The 16,865-nt window shown below is 43.3% G+C and overlaps 2 protein-coding genes across 2 annotated transcripts; one reads left to right on the top strand and one right to left on the bottom strand.

Moving 5' to 3' along the window:
- Window positions 1-112: 112 nt before the first annotated feature.
- Window positions 113-2,845, top strand: snap29 (synaptosome associated protein 29). Its single transcript, XM_068738434.1, has 6 exons — window positions 113-157; window positions 577-813; window positions 936-1,129; window positions 1,346-1,431; window positions 1,508-1,612; window positions 1,786-2,845. The coding sequence occupies exons 2-6, from the start codon at window positions 577-579 to the stop codon at window positions 1,944-1,946; spliced, it is 783 nt and encodes a 260-aa protein (XP_068594535.1). The 5' UTR covers window positions 113-157; the 3' UTR covers window positions 1,947-2,845.
- A 3,813-nt stretch (window positions 2,846-6,658) lies between these two features.
- Window positions 6,659-16,189, bottom strand: si:dkey-178e17.3 (somatomedin-B and thrombospondin type-1 domain-containing protein). The gene is made up of 5 exons (XM_068760841.1): window positions 15,937-16,189; window positions 8,995-9,180; window positions 8,619-8,709; window positions 7,315-7,473; window positions 6,659-6,764 (listed from the first exon to the last, which is right to left on the bottom strand). Exons 1-5 carry the CDS (start codon window positions 16,187-16,189, stop codon window positions 6,659-6,661), a joined length of 795 nt encoding a protein of 264 aa, XP_068616942.1.
- Window positions 16,190-16,865: the final 676 nt, after the last annotated feature.

Raw genomic sequence — 16,865 nt, 5'->3', positions numbered from 1 at the left:
TTTTGCGTGACTTTAGTTCAGTGTGCGCTTTTGGTGCGCAGCGTTAACCTCTTTAGGACAACAAGCGGCTACGTCATCACACGGAACAGGAAGTGGCTAATTCGCTAGCAGTCAGCTGATAAAAAAGCGGCGGCGTTGACAGTCCTGACGGTCAAAGGTTTGTTTGTTAAATTCATTTTGCGTGAGCAAGTCTATCGACTGATTAGCTCGTCGACGCCACGTAGCTGGTGGAACGTATTAAATACATAAATATCTGAATCACCCCATGATTCAATGTTCTTTGGGCGTGACGTTGTCAATTATCGAAAATCGTCTTGATCGTGTCTTAAAAGTTGTACAAAGGCGGAGCTAACAATGTGAACCTCAGGTTCTGAATCAAGTATTGAAATCTTTCAGAAGACAGTTTGCTTCCGGTTTTGACATTTTGGACCGTTTTATGGATATTGTCATTGTTTGATCTTTCCTGACAAATTAGCTCTTAAAATACACAGCTTCGCTAAATTAAAGATCCTAAAATACGGTTTAAGGTGCTCCAAAAGTCTGGCAATTTGTCAAATTACTGTGTGTGCTCCACAGATGGCATACCCTAAATCCCACAACCCATTTGCAGATGATGATGAGGAGGAAGACGTAAAGCCTAAAACTTTGGGGTTTGATGACGACCCTGACGACAGTGGGTTGAGCGATGCAGAGAGGAGGCAGCGGTACCTTCAACAGGAAGTGATGCATAAATCTCAATCTGCTGTTGACAGCAGTTACCGTTCCCTCTGCCTCATCTATGAATCGGAGAAGATGGGTGTAGAAACCGCTGAGGTAAGAAATACTCATCAGTTTTAACCTGATAGCAAAAGGACTTCGCTGTCGCTGAAAGCCTAACATAAAATTATTATTCTCGTCGTCTGCCATGTTTGCTTTTCTTTGTCGTATCTACTTAGGAGCTGATGCGACAGGGTGAGGCACTAAAGAGGACAGACAAGATGTTGGACAACATGGATCAGAACCTGAAGACAAGTCAGAGACACATTACTAGTATCAAGAGTGTGTGGGGAGGCCTTGTCAACTACTTCAAAGGCAAGCCAGAGACAAAGCCACCGCCCGAGGAGCCGAAAGCTTACCAGCCCAGCGACAGGTTTGATTCAGTATGGTGTTGTTAATCAATTAGTTCATCAGCCTGAGCATCGTGTTAAAGATTGTTTTTCAATTATGTGATTAAAAAAAACGTAAAAAATTATGCTACATAATTCTGTCAGCAAATTAATCAAACTCAAGCAAGAGTATGGACAACTTCAACATCTACAAATTCAGACTTTACGAAATGGTTGAACCGTGCTTGTCTGATTTTCAGCTTACAGAGTGCCCTGTCCAGCAGCAGAGAACAGGAAGACGAGTACCAAGCCAGTCACCCCAACCTAAGAAAGTTAAATGCTGGAGGTAAGAGTGTGTACGTCAGAGGAAAATGTCCTCGCCACATCACAAATGGCTTCTATCATTCATTTCTATGTTAAAGGGTTTGGAGCTTCTGCATCTCCAGATGAGGGCTCAGTAAGACAGAATGGACACCCACAGAACAGACTCCTCAGGGAGGCTCACCAGACCATCGACAAAAATTTAGGTAAAAAATAAATTCCATCATTTACACTTCATAGAATAAGGTCTCAAAAAAACGTGCACTTGAAAACAAAGCAGTTTTGTAAGACAATTTATCCTTAGGTGGATAAGTGTATTTTTCCAGAAGTTTAGTTTTGTCAGCCAGTCCACAACTAAACCACGATGTGAATCATCTAGATGGGATGTCTGAAGGCCTGAGCAGACTGAAGAGCCTCGGACTCGGTCTCCAGTCTGAGATTGACAGCCAAGATAACTCCATTGATGCCTTGCTGAATAAAGCGGACAAGATGGATGTCAAGATCCAAAACACAAATCAACAAATGAAGAAGCTCAAATAAAGCAAACACCTGGACGGATCTTACAGAGACAAATGATGGCAACAGGTCGGCCCCTCGCTCGGCTCGGCTCTCCACCCTGGACTGAGTGGAGCCTATTTTATTCATATTTTCACCCCAAATAACTGAAAGGTCATTTGCCATTGATGTCAGGTTTACCCATGAATTCTAGTTTGGGTGAAAATTTGTCCTGCCCTCCACTCTTGTTTATTTCTTTGCTTTGAAGGGCAGACTAAAATCTGATGTATATGTCAAGGTCAAAGTGGCTTGCAAGCAAAAAGGAAGCTTTGTTGCACTTTTTTCTGAATGTCGTCTTTTGAATGAACTAAATTATCAGGCGCATCAGCTTGACTTTATTGCCAAACATGTACAGATGGCTACTAATTTAGTTTAATCACTAGTTGGCTCATATTTCAGGAAGAGCAGATGAACAGTTTGACAATTGTCTAAAGTCTTATGTTTATGATTCGTATTTCATTACTAACATGTTACTGGACCCGCTTTCACATTCGCGTGAAAACTCTTGAGGTGTTTTTTCTTAAGTCACCTTTGCCTTGCATGTAATTTGTGTTAACGTCAGACAAGCTTTTGGTGGTGTTTAATGATTCTGTTACCACTCTGATGCTTACTTTCAAGTTATGTTTGTGTGCTTTTGTGCACCCCCGAGCCTTACACAAATGATTTCTAATGATAAATATAGTGGATGTTGTAGAATGTGATTTCATAAATTTACGAGCTGTTAATTGAAAACCTCAAAAGTGGAAGAATTTTCTTCTTTTGGGAACATTTATGAGCAGTTTTATTTTTATCAGCAAAAATACAAGGCCGTTACAACACAGACATGTTACTTTGTATGTCATTCAGAAACACAATCAATAAATACATTTGTATGGCGGGTCTCAGTTTTTTAGTTTCCTTTCAAGTAGAGCAGCGATTCAAAATTGAATTTTCCTGGCTTGTTGAGGAATAATACTGCTGACAGCGATTTGAGCATCATTTTCTTGATGTGATGTAACAGGTGTAGAATTATGTCATTTTACAATACAAGTGCTTTGATTGCTGTTGAGAAAAATCTTGATAATATATTGAAATGCTAGTCCCAAAGTATACATGAGAGTCTGCATACAAGTATGCATTACTGTTACATGTTGCACGACTTTACAAAGAAAGATTCCTAATCTGTGAACCCTCACTGACGATGGCAAACTCATTCTAATAACAAAAGAGGCTGAATTTACTTACTCTAATCAAAATCAACTAAAATATCTCTTGCAATAAGATGCTGATTATTGCTTTTGTTTGTTTTTTTTCATCGTGGGATGGCTGTACATATTTGTGTTTACTGTATTGAATCTGTTGTGTACCAGCTATGTAGCTCGTGTCAAAGTGTCTATTCATTATCATTCCTCTCTGCTGGACCAGCTGCTCTGACCGAGACCCTCATTAGGATGACTTGCTAATTACAGTACTCGCTACCCAAAAATATACAGTACAAAGGCACCACAGTGGAAACGGGGGTACCAACTACCCAGGGCTCCAAGCTCCAAGAGGAGAGATGCACCTTTATGTCTGAATTTGAAAAGGTTTGTTTTTTTTTACATGTTTTGACGGTTATTTTAGTTTTATATAAAGTCAGGATTTGTTGAATGCTGCAGAATGAAATATTTTGAGAAATAGACAAGGTGTTCTGTTAAATGCAAAATTAAACAGGAAGTGTCCTCATGTTGTCCAAGCATTTACGCATGTAGTCTATTAGCCTAGACTAAATGATTGATTTTGGACACTGGCACACGGGAAATGAGATTCCTGCTGTACATACAGTGTATGAAGACACAGTTTAAGAGCAGGGAAGTAGTGTCAGAGAATTAAATAACTATCACGTTAGTAAAGGAAGATGTTCCTGTCGAAACTGCATTTCAGTCATAGTGAAAAAGTAATTTAACATTGAAGGGTTGTAGTTTTTGTTGAGGTTTCCAGTCGGAGGGAGAACCTTTTTGGATTTAGACTGAGATGCATTCTAAGAGATGAACTGATGCTTTGATGGGTATGAATATACAAGCTAAGGTGACCTCAGGTAGAGGCTGCACTCGTACCACAATCAAACGGAAGTCATCCCTGGCTCCTTTCACTTCACGCCATCCGTAGGGGCCAGGAGGGCGTTGAACAGCTGTCTTGCTATACTAGTGGATGTGCTGTGACAAAGGCTGCTACTGCAGGAATGCCCCCCCCACCTTTCAGAGGGCATAATCCCAGAACACACTGCTGTCGGAGCCCATCAGGCACCGGGCCAGAGACGGGCCTTCCTGCCCTTTTGAAACTGGGTTAGTAGCAGAGGCAGGGCAGCCAGGGGGGTAAAGCCTGCTTCTGAGGGAGTGGACTGTCGGGCTGACATCACTCTATTGCCACTGTTATAGTCAGAGAAAATAAAGAGTTGTGCTGACGGAGGGGAGTTTGGTAGAGAGGAAGGGAGGAGTACAGAAAGAAGGGAGAGGGGGGGCTACAGAGAGATTAATGAAGGCGGTAAATCTCCTCTGAAATGACATTTGTATTGTTTTTTGATTTTCTTGCAAAGCCTTGTGCAATAATCAAATTTCTCAGTCAATTAATTTTCGAATATACTTTAATGGGAATTGAATTGTATGGCCTCTTACATAAAACCCAAAGCAGTGATAAAGTTTGCATGATAAAAATCCAACATGATTGTGCTTTATCTTCCTCACCTTTCCCCTGCAGACACCTTTTATGGTTGCACTCCTCCTTACAATGATGGCCTATAGCCTACTGTGCAGAAAAATAGCCTCACTAATCAGCACAAGATGGAGCTTCAAGAATCAGAGCGCAGCTTTACACATAAACCCTAATCTATTTTATATGTATTTTTTTATGTACTCATTCATTCATTTTCCAACCGCTTTATCGGGTCGCGGGCCAAGCTGGAGCCTATCTCAGCAGTCAATGGGCGAGAGGCGGGGTACACCCTGGACAAGCCGCCAGTTCATCGCAGGGCTGTATTTTTCAATGTAAATGATAAATGTTGTCAACGCTTGTATTTTTCTATCATCCCTGGCTCAAAGTCAAGCCATGGTAGAATGGAGATTAAGGACATTAGATGTCATTTTGCTTGTCATGCTGGTAAATACTGCAGGAAAACATGTTGACTGTGTTTCTGTTAAGTTACGTATGTCTGGAATCCCCTTTCAAGATTCAAGATTCTTTATTGTCATTATACTAACTTAACGAAATTGTGTGTGAAATTCTACGTGAAGCTGCATGCAAAGTGGTGAAACTGAGGGATATATTTAGCAGAATTATGTACACAGTAATTGCAGAGGTGGGAGGTCAGAAATGCTAGTGGTGGTCCATGTAAGGCTTCCAAGTGTTGCTCCACCTGAGAGGAATGATGCAATAAAAGAAAAGAAAATACAACCAGAGGGGGAGAGATGACAGTGTAGTTGTTTATTTTCACTAATGGCCAGTGTACATGTGGTATGCTGCACTGCACTAGTAATATCATCACTTTGTTGACAATAAATAAACACACATAAACTAACAAAGACTTGAGAGAGCAACTCGCTCTGGTTGGATGACACTCACTCTGCTCTCACACCAGAAGCACAAGAGATGCTGAAAGGCCTACAGAGCCAGCTGGCTGACTGTTAAACCAAGGCAACGCCGTCGTTAATCTGCAACAGAAACTCTATAGAAGCAGCAACGGTAGAGGGAGAGAAAGAAGTGCAGATGAGAGAACTCCGGGGAGATTCTGCTCAAATTTGATAAACATTGCTCTGTGCGATGGTTTCACTCGGCAATGCTTTACAGATACAACTCCCCTGTGATGGTAATAGAATTTCTTAGCAGGACAGGGAGGAAGGCAAAATGGTAAGGAAGGTAGTAATCTCAGTCCGGGACGGGCAAAGAGAAGCACAGCCAAATTCTCTTAAATGTCTCGTTTTCCTCTCCAGCGATTCAGTCTAAAAGAACGGGACTTATTATTAAAATAATTCATTTTAACCACCGAATAACGTTAGTGACCAACCATCAGAGAAGACAGACATGAAAGAGGGAAGCTGGATGGGGGACAAAGATTCTCAGCACCCGAGACAAATGACTGATGGTTAACTTGACTCGTATAAATGTGTTTGTTTAGCAGAAGCATAAATAAGGACACAACTATAGAAAGCATACAGCCTGCTGACTCAGGGATTCTTGCAATAGATGTAATTTGTATGGATACATTTTCAGCATCTCCAACCTGCAGGTGATTTTGGACCCTTTGGATTGTGATTTATCGTCCAACTGTTGGTTACAATGAAGTGTGGCTATATATACATATATGCAAAACACAACAATAAAAAGTATAAAATGTATAAAGCAAAATAGTAACTTTATAAATTTATATATCATGCATTAACAGATGCAGTTCCATTGACAGAGGTAGATAAAGATGTAGAGGTAAAAAACAAAATGCATATAGATGTTGCTGTAAAGTCTGAAATTAGATGCAAGTATTTTTGTGTGCTCATCAATAGTGAGTACAGTACAAAAGTATGAGGCGACAGTAAAAAGTGGCAGGATGCTGCTGATCTCCTTGAGTTACCCTTCCAGTAATATGGATCGGAGTTTCTGGCTTGGCTGGCAGGGCTCTCCACAATTAGCAGGAGGAATTGAGGGCGATTTTGTTTCTTCCAGCAGATGTCTGGAGTTTGTGGTTAAGCTCACACAAAGAGCACGGAGTAGGGAGGACACCGGCAACCCTGTGAGGAGGATTCTCGTATCCAGGAGCCGTGGCAGCCCGGGACAGACGCCGCGGCCCAGAACGTTCTTGGAAGGAAAAAAAGGCCCATAAAACAAGCTTGAAACAATTATGTACCAGGAACTGTGTTCACATTAATCACTTAAATTATTTAATTGAAATACACCAAATGTTATAAATTCAGTAATGCCAGTTTTTTTTCCTCCTCTTCTCAGAAGAAGTTGTTGCTTTATCCCTTGAATATTCTCTACATTAACCAAGCAAAATTATAATCTTCATTTATCAATCTATACCTTTAACGACATCCAGAGAATTTAAACATATTAAAAGGTCTAGTGTGTAGGAATTAGGATTTAAGGCAGAAGCTGAATATATGTATCACCTGAAACTTAGAATGAGCCTTTTATGCAGCTGCTCATTTCCACCGGCATGCTTGTTTGTTCTGCAGCCCAGAAAACTCTTGCTCCAAAGATGCCCTTTCACATTTAAAACGGGCACCATGCAATCTCCACACTCATAAGTGGATTAAATCAAGTGCACTAGACCTCCATGGTGCATGCTTTACCAGGTAAATTACTGGGTCACCCACACAGCTCGACTTCTTCTTGTCTGGTTTACCTGATGCCGTCTAGACCATCACCCCCACAGCGGTCCGACTTCAACATGGCGTCACTCTGACACTCTGCACAGACCAGCCTCTCCCTCACCAGATGAGCGCTCCATAGCTTGACTTTACAGGCTGCACCGGCCTGTTTCACTCGTAGCTTCACGCAGTAACTGCAAGCACAGAGACCGCAGGCAAAGAGAGGAAAATGGTAGTGAACAACTTTTCAATTACATTTCATTTTTAATGTGGCAGGGATGAATGGGGGGGGGGGGGGGGGGTGTCATTATAACAGCATTTATTATAAGAATGGTCTCCTATTTTCATTATTCTTAACCCCCTTAACTTTGTGAAATACGCCCCTATCTGATTATCTTGATAACAATGGTGTGTGATTTTAACTACTTGCTTCCTGGGTCACTTTTTATAATAACACCAGGGTTACAACAGGACAGCAGATGTCTGTGAAATCACCCTGGCCCTGTGTTATCCATGCTGAATTGCTCACATTTACGAGAAATGTGCTTCCAATCCCACAGGGCTTTGTATTTCTGCCAAAACAAAGGTATCCAATGTCCGCTATAATTAGTGTGAAAGGTTCTGTCGAGATACCAGCCATCATGTTATTCCATCCTCGTATGTTTCCAGTACTGGGAATATCTGCAATCAGCTCAGATCATATGCAGGGGGGGGGGGGGGGTTAATTTTTACATGGATTATGGTTGTCTTATCATTAAAGGTCAGCTCATGATGCAAATATTCACTGACAGCGATACACAGTCAAAGCAATTCCAAGGCTCTGTATGCCATTATAACCTTGGCCTTGATCAGTACACTGTAATCTTTTGGAAGATAAAGGCGATCTTAAAATGATCTTTGAAACGCAATAAAATTGGACATGTGTTGGAACCAAGGATGTGCATGCCAGAATAAGCAAGCTAATACGCTTACATAAGATTATTATGGGAAAAGGAATAGCAGCACAGTGTCCGTTGCAGTTAGTGTCATGAGAAAGAAGTGTGCTGTGAAAAATAGAATAAAAATAAAATATACTTTTGAAACACTGAGCTGATGAATTTCATGCAACATGCATGAGTACCAGTTTTAAATTAATTGCATGTATCTGCAGTTACCAAAAAAAAAATCTTAATCCCTGCACAAGATTAAGATTGCGATAATTGTGCACTCTGAACATTAAAACTCTAATTACCTGCACCCTTCCACCCACACATGAAAGATGCAGGGGGGGGGGGGTCTAGCCGAGTCAGGTGCAAGTAATCCAATGTGCTTGTTTGCAGTGGGGCAACAGAGGCCTTACCTAGCCTTCTCCTCCTTCATCAGCATGTGTGGTCTCCTCCAAGGGTCCTTGAAGTTCCTCTTGAAAGAATCAGGCAGGATCTTTGCTACCTCTGCATTAAAGGATTAAAGAGTAGAAATGTTAAGAGCAACAGACATGTCTGCTCAGGTCTTATTTCAATTTTTACATTGCATACTAGTCAGTGTACTGGCAAGCTATAGCAGCTTGATACCATTAATCTGTGTTTTAGCAGAAACCAATTCCATTATAAAGAGAATAACTGAGGCTTTTAAGCCGCTGGAGATGAGGCGTCAAGATAAGACCCATAATTGCATGTAATTTATTTTTATTTGTACAGTTCATTTGGGCATAAGGAGCACATAGAATATGTTCTCACCTTTCGCGGAGCTGCATTTGACATTGTTTCCAAAGCATCCCCGACGCTGTTTGAGGTCAGGACAGGGCGTGCCTCCGTTTCTCGGGGGTACAGATACTTGGCGGCTCCTTTCTGTGCTGCCAATTCCACATGGAGATGTGCACGAGGACCAGGGACCCCATGATCCCACCACACAGTCAACAGCTGCTAGGGAAGCCCGGAGACAAGAGATGAGTTGAAGGTTTTGGACAAATGGCTAAAGAAAAGCAAAAACGCAAAGATAGATTAAGATAAATCGAAATGTGAAAGGCTAGAAGAGCATCTGGAGCCTCCTTCATTCCTTTATGGTTTTATATAAAGACAAGAAGTACATTTTGGGGATGTGATGCAAGTGTCATTTTGGGAATACTGTATATATATACGGTAGTCAATAGGGATAAGAACAGATATCTTTGAGCGTTTAGCTTTTTCCAGTGGTGCAATTACAACAAATGGTCTAATTCTGATAAATGCATTCACTTAGAGATCATTATGGAATTTCCCCTAATTGTCAGAGCCATGCCTAAGTGCATGGCTGAAACTGTGAGCTGCAACACCCACCCAGATGGAGCTGCATAACCCTGATTCTAGCATTCTCTCAGGTAGGCGGGTGGTAAACAAACGACTGGGTCATTACATCTACGAATGCCAGATCAGCCAAAGCCCAGACTCAGGAAGTCTGCAGCCCAGGTCAAATGTGAAGCCCATTTAAACACGGGGCTAATTTTGCATCCTGTTCCCTATGGTTTCCCTTTGCCTGACAATTAAACACACACACACACACACACACACACACACACACATAACACAGAACATAAATATAGCAACAGCAGCAATCAGGCTTCCGGTTCAGTAATCTGATTTAGCCAATTTTACATCAGACGATGAGGAAGCTGTATTAGTTAGATGGCTGCACTGATCAAAGAGTCTCCGGGAGCAATCAAGCCTCGACCTGCTCAGAGATTTAACAGCAGACAGAGAGATGGTGAACAAACACACAAATCAACAAACAAAAAGATCTTAATGTGCCCACAGCATGAAGCTTAGTTAAACTCGATGAGTTCACAACCATCTGAATCTTATGCTCCTTCCACATGAAGATCTTAATAACACTCAGTCAACAGTACAATGCTGCAAGTATACGCGTGTGAACAGGGGGGAGAGGGAGAGAGATGGGGGGTTCAAGGTGCCGCTTATTCGCTTCATTCCCATGGTCCCGTTGTTTTTTTGCTTCTTTTTTTTTTGTTGGAGGGGCTGTCTCAATGACACAACCGATCCATACAGCCACGTTGGAATCTCTGCATTCCTGCACATTAGTGCAGCCCACCTGACAGTCGCCTTTCCCAGATCCCCCCCCCCCCCCACACACACACACAAAGCTTCTGTCAGATTAAACCCACCCTCTGTGGCACACAAATGCCCACTACCCTTTGCAGACTTGTGGAATGACATGAACTTTCTTCAGCGAACACAGAGGGGACATCAGTCTGACCCCGGCATCCATATCAGCTTCCCTGCTCCTGCCTCCTCCACCTATTCTTATCCGTAATCTTATTTCCTGTCCTTTCCTTCCCTCTTCTGTCTTTTGCTGTTCAGGGGGGTAGATTTGATGTTATTGCTTCTCTTTCAAATCACTATCTACTAGGGTAGTTATGGTCTGTACCAGAGAAACGGATGAGGTCACAGGATTCCCGCACCCAAAGGGAAACGGGGCCATTGCCCTGTGATCGACACGCACATACTCCCTTACGGGACAGAAGGCCCTGGAAGTCTCAGTTTATTTGCCCCAAGCCAGCAGAGGTCAGACGGCAATTACCAAGCAACGGTGGTCCGTATCTGGAACCGCCACGGTCACCCCACCCACACCACAGCCCTGCTGACAGTCTGACACGGCCCGCCCCACTGAGCTTACAGCCACTGCTGTCCCGTCGCCTATTGTTAACCATAAGGTTCCCAGTTGGAGAGCATGCGCCACCACCTCTGACCTCTGACCTCAATACAGGAAACAGATGGCCCTAGTCAGCATGTCCACCTTGCAGCTCTTAAATGTGTCTTGAATTACTCACGTTTAAGATTGTTTCACATTGGAGATTTCAGGTTGTTTTTTGTTTGTCTGTGCTTTTCTTGTTACTACCCCTTTGGTTCAACTGGGACTTTTTCTACGCACCATTTTAGGGTTTAGAAATAGTTACTGCAAAATCTGATAATGAAAGGTGGTTGTTTTGGTCGCTGTCAGCTGAATTCTGAAAAAGATCTGAAGCCAAGCTTTCGGGGGCTTGGAGGCATGATATCTGAGGAGAGGCAGATGTCACAGAGGCTACTGTGACATCTGAAAAACGCAGCAATGGCTGAGACTAATACCAGTTTGCCTGAATGGCGTCTGCGGCAGCTGCAGTGGCAGACCTTCAGATACTAACTGATCAGAAACGTTGACTCATCAGCTCTTTTATCTCCCGCTGTGTCGGCCAACCTCCAGTCACACTTGTTACAGTCAGATAATGATGCACTATCTAGCCCTTCAGTTTAGTATTTTTCAAACACATTCCCTGAATTCCCATTTAGGGTTTTATAACAATAGACCTGTGTCAGACCTGCCCGCCCAATTTGCTTTATCTTGCTCTCCTTTTATCACTGACCAACACTCTCTCTTGTTCTTTCTCCTCCATCTGTCTCCTCTTTCTGGTTATTTTTTATTCTCCTGCCCCCTCCATCTACCCCGGCTCCTCTCTAATGGGACCCAGATGTCCAGTCACCCTGGAGGACAATCGTACCCAAAAAACCTCCCCGGTTATCTTCCCTCCCATGTAGAGAACTGGGCCATGTTCCAATCAGACAAGCGTTATGACGCTCAGCCAACAGCAGGGAACCATAAACTTGTTAATCAGTGAAAGCCACTGAATCCTAATAACAGGTTGGTGCTTCCTGTAGACGCCAAGTAAGCATCTACGGATTCATCACAAAACACACAAACACAGCCGACTTTGATTTTCTCCTCAAATCAAAATGCTGCGTACGGCATTGTATCACTTTACTGTTGCATAATGGTAATTGATATGCATTCTTTTAAGAATATCAATTCTGAATATGGACTCCCCTTTGCTAAAATACATAAAGCCACTAAAATAATTGAGCATACATGAGATGAAGAAGGAAAAATGCTCTTGTCAATGGATTACTTGTTTACCTTCAAAAGCAGAGAGAGAGTTCTGGCAGGATCTGAGGAAATAACGAGGAAAACTGAGGGAAACTTATAGAACAACAAAAGAGTGAGAAACGGCCTTACCTCAAGGTCAACAGGTGAATGTGAGTAAAACTATACCCTAATTGTCTAAAGATTAATTGTGTAGAACTGTAAGAATAACGAGTCAGTTCAGACCTGTGAATTTTAACTGAATTCTATCCATCTATCTATCTACATATATATATATCATGGGTTTGAATTTCATCTAATATTAGTGAACATCTATGAATACTGAATGTAATTTGAAAGCCGTGACTGTTTTCATTTCTCTTTATTTTGTTTGGTAAAGTCTACAGCCACTCTGTGAAGCTGCATATTAGCACACTCATTTATCAGAATGTTATTGACCTCATGCCGGTCTTGCGATGTACGCATTTTTAGTTTAGTGCATCTAAATATAGAAATTATTCTGACATGGTTGTATCACCTAAATAAAAAAACATTTTGGGGATATCAATCTCTGATTTTTCTGGCACAGCATGAAAAGCACAAACCCATTTCTTGATTATAGCTTCTACAGAAGAAATAGTTCAAACACGCAGACACCATTTAAGGTCAAACTGGATTAAAAACATTTTAGATTGGTGATCACGGACAGGCCAGATGAAGAATATCAAGGAGCTTTTTTTTTACTGAAGTGAGAACTACCAGATGCCTCTCCGGCTCTCTGTGGGCCGGTTGCATCTCCGAGTCTATGAAGAGGAGTGAGCAATTAGATGTTGCAGGGCTGGACATGGGAAATTAAGTGATAAGCTAAAAGTACTGCTACAGCAGGAGGTACCTCTACTGCGGTACAAACAGTTCAGTAGCATTAATTTGTCACATAAATTTTAAGTTGCCTCCTCCTCTACTTTTCACAATAATATCATCTGAAAATGGCAGGCCTTAATCAAAAGCATTATAGGGTGAATACAATAAATAAAACCGATGTGTCTCCAGCCAAACGCTGACTCATATGTTTTATGGGAGTTGTCCAAAGGGGCAAATAAGATCAAGGCTGCAATAAATTCCAATATCTGCTGTCAATGCTTCTTCCATTAGGCATTTCTGACCGGACTGACACCAAAGATAAATACTTGTTGAACTGGTAACAAAGATTTTACACACAGTTAATTTGCGGAGATATGAATTGAAATGCATGACTTCAATTTGTTTTATTATAAAAAGGGTGGATTTTTTTCCCCCCACTACTGACTTCGCTTTAATTTAATACTGCACAGCTAAGTGCACAAGTTCTTGCCAGAGACTTAATTTTCTCCACATCTCTGGTGAGAATCCCATCACACTGGAGAGACCTTTAACCGCGCTGCAAACATAGCTGTGTTTTTTCTGTCTCTCCATCTTTGCTCGGCTACAGCTCACACGACTAAATTACAGACTGTGACAGACCGTACACAGACAGATCGCCTCATATATTACAGAGCGGTAAGAGCAGGATCAGATACAGTGTGAATGTAATGTGGGTGAGAACACATCAGGGTGCTTTGATGGTGACCCAATCAACAAGCTGCATGCTGTGTTTACACTGAACAGATGCTCAGGTTGAAGTGGAAAGAAGTCAGAATCTCTCAAAGCTCATTTATGCCGCTTTCATTGATCATGACAAAGTTGTCAGATCAGATAATGCTAAATGCTTACAAACATATAATTCCAAACAAAAAAAATAAATAGTATAAATATTTAATGCATTGCCAGATACAGCAAATATTCAGCATGTTTCCATCCGTAGATATTCTATTGTCCAACCTGGAACACCTGCACCAGTGTCTAATTCTGCCCAGCTGTGTCCCATCGGTAGCCAGTCAGAGGGACACGCGGGGTCCATGGTTCTAAAATCCCTTGTGTAAAATGTGAGCTAACCCAATTTCATTGCAGCCGTTAGCTGACCTTATGAGACCAGCTGCTGTTGAACAGTACAGCGATGACTCAACAGTGACCTGAGACGCCTTCCTTCTGTTATATTACATCTTGGCAGACAAATATGATGAATCAAACGATGGTAAGACAGCGTTCAGCCGGTTGCTGCGTGATGTCTCTACTTGTCTCTGCAATGAACGGATGTTAATAAACAGATAAAAACACAAATTGAGTTTTATCTCCACCGGGTTGACCCAATGTCCCCGTGCTTGTTGGACCAGCGTAACTCGTCCCCGCATAAAGACATGGATCCAGGATACTTCTTTCTCTTCTTGCTCTTTATCGTTGCAAAATATTGTGTTTTAAACTCTTTTCTTTTCATGTCAACTTTGAAACACAGGCATATGAAGGACATCACATGACTGAGTGCAGTATGGTGTGGATACGCATGAAAATTAAAATCCATCAGATTGAAATGGGTGTTCTAAATATCGCCCCCCCCCCCCCCCCCCCCCCACACACACACACTCACAATTTCTGTAATGTTACTCTAATGAGGAAAGCAGCTCTAAGTGTTGTAAAGTATACAAAGGCTAAATTACAGCAACACATTTTGATGGCTGCAGGTCGAGACTGCCTCGGCTCAGCTGTCTCTCCATCACAGGAACTTTGTTGGCTAAAACCCTGATTAACCCAAGTCCTGGCAAAGCAGCCATGCAGTTCTCATCATAGCACAATGTGTACACTAAAATGTGCCTGAATAGAGAGATTGCTGCTGCATTCTAAGAGCTCTGCTTGTACGACTGTCCTTGCAGGTGCTAGTTAGGGAGCACTTGAGTCTGGGGTCACACTCCGAGGGTATCTGTACACAGATACTCCCTCCTGCTCCTCAACCTGAGATGTTTCGGCAAACTGTAAGAGCTGCCTCTGTCACATCTCAGACACAGCTGCACTGAGAGTAATCCTTACCATCTTTGGCAGTCTGTTTCCATGGTGTCCATGGAAACAGACTGCCCTCATTTGTCCATATATAGCAGCAGGCAGGGATATGAGGGAAGCAAAAGACACCCGCAGTTATATCTTAAGGATCCTGGGAAGAATAATTAATCATCATCTTATGATCGCTCGCTCCCTTTCTGAGCACACCGTGCCCACGTTCATGGTCGACCATACAAACATACAAACACACACGCAGCTGGAAGATACACAAAGTAGGGAGGAGGTGGTCAGCCAAGGGACACCTCTGGATGGCCACCTAAAACAAACAGCCTTCATGGGACGCAGTACAGACAGATACATGGTGTCTCACTCCGCGTGTCCCCTCATTACCATGCTCAAACAGGACGACAATGAAGAACAGACGACACTGATCAGGGATGCAGTGGGACAGAAGACACTGATCAGGGACACAGTGGGACAGACGACACTGATCAGGACACAGTGGGACAGACGGCACTGATCAGGGACAAAGTGGAACAGACGACACTGATCAGGACACAGTGGGACAGACGACACTGATCAGGGACACAGTGGGACAGACGGCACTGATCAGGACACAGTGGGACAGACGGCACTGATCAGGGACACAGTGGGACAGACGGCACTGATCAGGACACAGTGGGACAGACGGCACTGATCAGGGACACCGTGGGACAGACGGCACTGATCAGGGACACCGTGGGGGTCCCCATCGAGTCTCTGCATCATGTTTGGTAACAGAACTTTGAACTTTCAGTAACTGAAGCATCAGTTCGTTCCTCGTTACTTGCGGTCTCGTTCCTCGTTACTTGCGGTAAGTTGGCGGCAGCAGAGAACGCGCGACTCACCGGACATTTGGCAGACGCGCTGATAGTCATCGCAGCAGTCTCGCGTCTTCTGGCAGTACGCGTCGCAGTAGCAGAGCGCCTTTCTCTCCGTGTACTCCGAGCATTCGTTGTTCCGGCCGGTGCAGCAGTTCGGACTCTCCCTCTCCTTGCAGCCGGCCTCGACCTGCGGAACAAACTCCCCGCTGAAGAACGCCAAAAAGCCACAAACGACGAAGCCAAGACGCGCTGCGCTCCATCCACGTCTTCCCTGCATGACGGAAACGTTTCTGGGTTCACTGGCGCTGGAGTGCGCTTGCTTCGCTTTGGACGGTGTTTAAAACGTGCCTGTCCTGTTTTCTATCTGAAATTCAAGTCCAAAGTAACTTCAGCATCGGCCCCGACATGAACACCTGACGCGTAAAAGCGGAGCCTGCGTGCGCACCAGCTCTGCGCTGTCCCTCTGCCGGACGGACACCTCCCCTCAGGACCCCCCCCCCCTCCTTACGAAAGGTCTTCTGATTCCCTCATGCCGGACCGCCTCCCAAACTCTACAGGATGTTTATATTTCTACAAGAATACAAAATCCTCCAAAGCGTTAATGGGAATTCAAATTATTAGCGTCCTTCCATCAAAGCTGGATCCAAAAAAAGAGTTGAAAGAAGCCAAAAGATTACCGACACGAAAGTGAACTTGTGTTTGTGAAAAAAAAAAAAAAATCGTCCGGATCCTTCTAATCACAAAATATAATTCAGCACCACAGACAGCGACGCAACTTCCTCACAATGAAAGCGGCCGCTGATCCATCACGAGCTGCGGCGACAACATATGATCCAACCACCCCGCAGCTCCGAGCGCGTCCCAGAGAATACTGGAGAACAATACCGTTACTCACACCTCAGTGCTCCCGGGACAATGGACGCCGCGGGGGGGGGGGCACTGTAAACGCGCAT

The sequence above is a fragment of the Brachionichthys hirsutus genome, chromosome 4 (assembly GCF_040956055.1).
Source record: "Brachionichthys hirsutus isolate HB-005 chromosome 4, CSIRO-AGI_Bhir_v1, whole genome shotgun sequence".
NCBI classification, from domain to species: Eukaryota; Metazoa; Chordata; class Actinopteri; order Lophiiformes; family Brachionichthyidae; genus Brachionichthys; species Brachionichthys hirsutus.
The sequence above is the reverse complement of the archived record's forward strand: the minus strand, read 5'-3'. Positions and strand labels throughout refer to the sequence as shown.

What these genes read in the sequence shown, in the direction of transcription:
- snap29 (XM_068738434.1), top strand. Translation starts at nt 577, where the DNA reads ATGGCATACCCTAAATCCCACAACCCATTTGCAGATGATGATGAGGAG. An exon ending in GCTTACCAGCCCAGCGACAG is followed by an intron (nt 1,130 to 1,345) that starts GTTTGATTCAGT and finishes TCTGATTTTCAG; the next exon opens with CTTACAGAGTGCCCTGTCCA. An exon ending in AAGAAAGTTAAATGCTGGAG is followed by an intron (nt 1,432 to 1,507) that starts GTAAGAGTGTGT and finishes TCTATGTTAAAG; the next exon opens with GGTTTGGAGCTTCTGCATCT.
- si:dkey-178e17.3 (XM_068760841.1), bottom strand. Translation starts at nt 16,189, where the DNA reads ATGCAGGGAAGACGTGGATGGAGCGCAGCGCGTCTTGGCTTCGTCGTT. An exon ending in CAAATGCAGCTCCGCGAAAG is followed by an intron (nt 8,710 to 8,994) that starts GTGAGAACATAT and finishes CCTTTAATGCAG; the next exon opens with AGGTAGCAAAGATCCTGCCT. An exon ending in ATGAAGGAGGAGAAGGCTAG is followed by an intron (nt 7,474 to 8,618) that starts GTAAGGCCTCTG and finishes CTGTGCTTGCAG; the next exon opens with TTACTGCGTGAAGCTACGAG.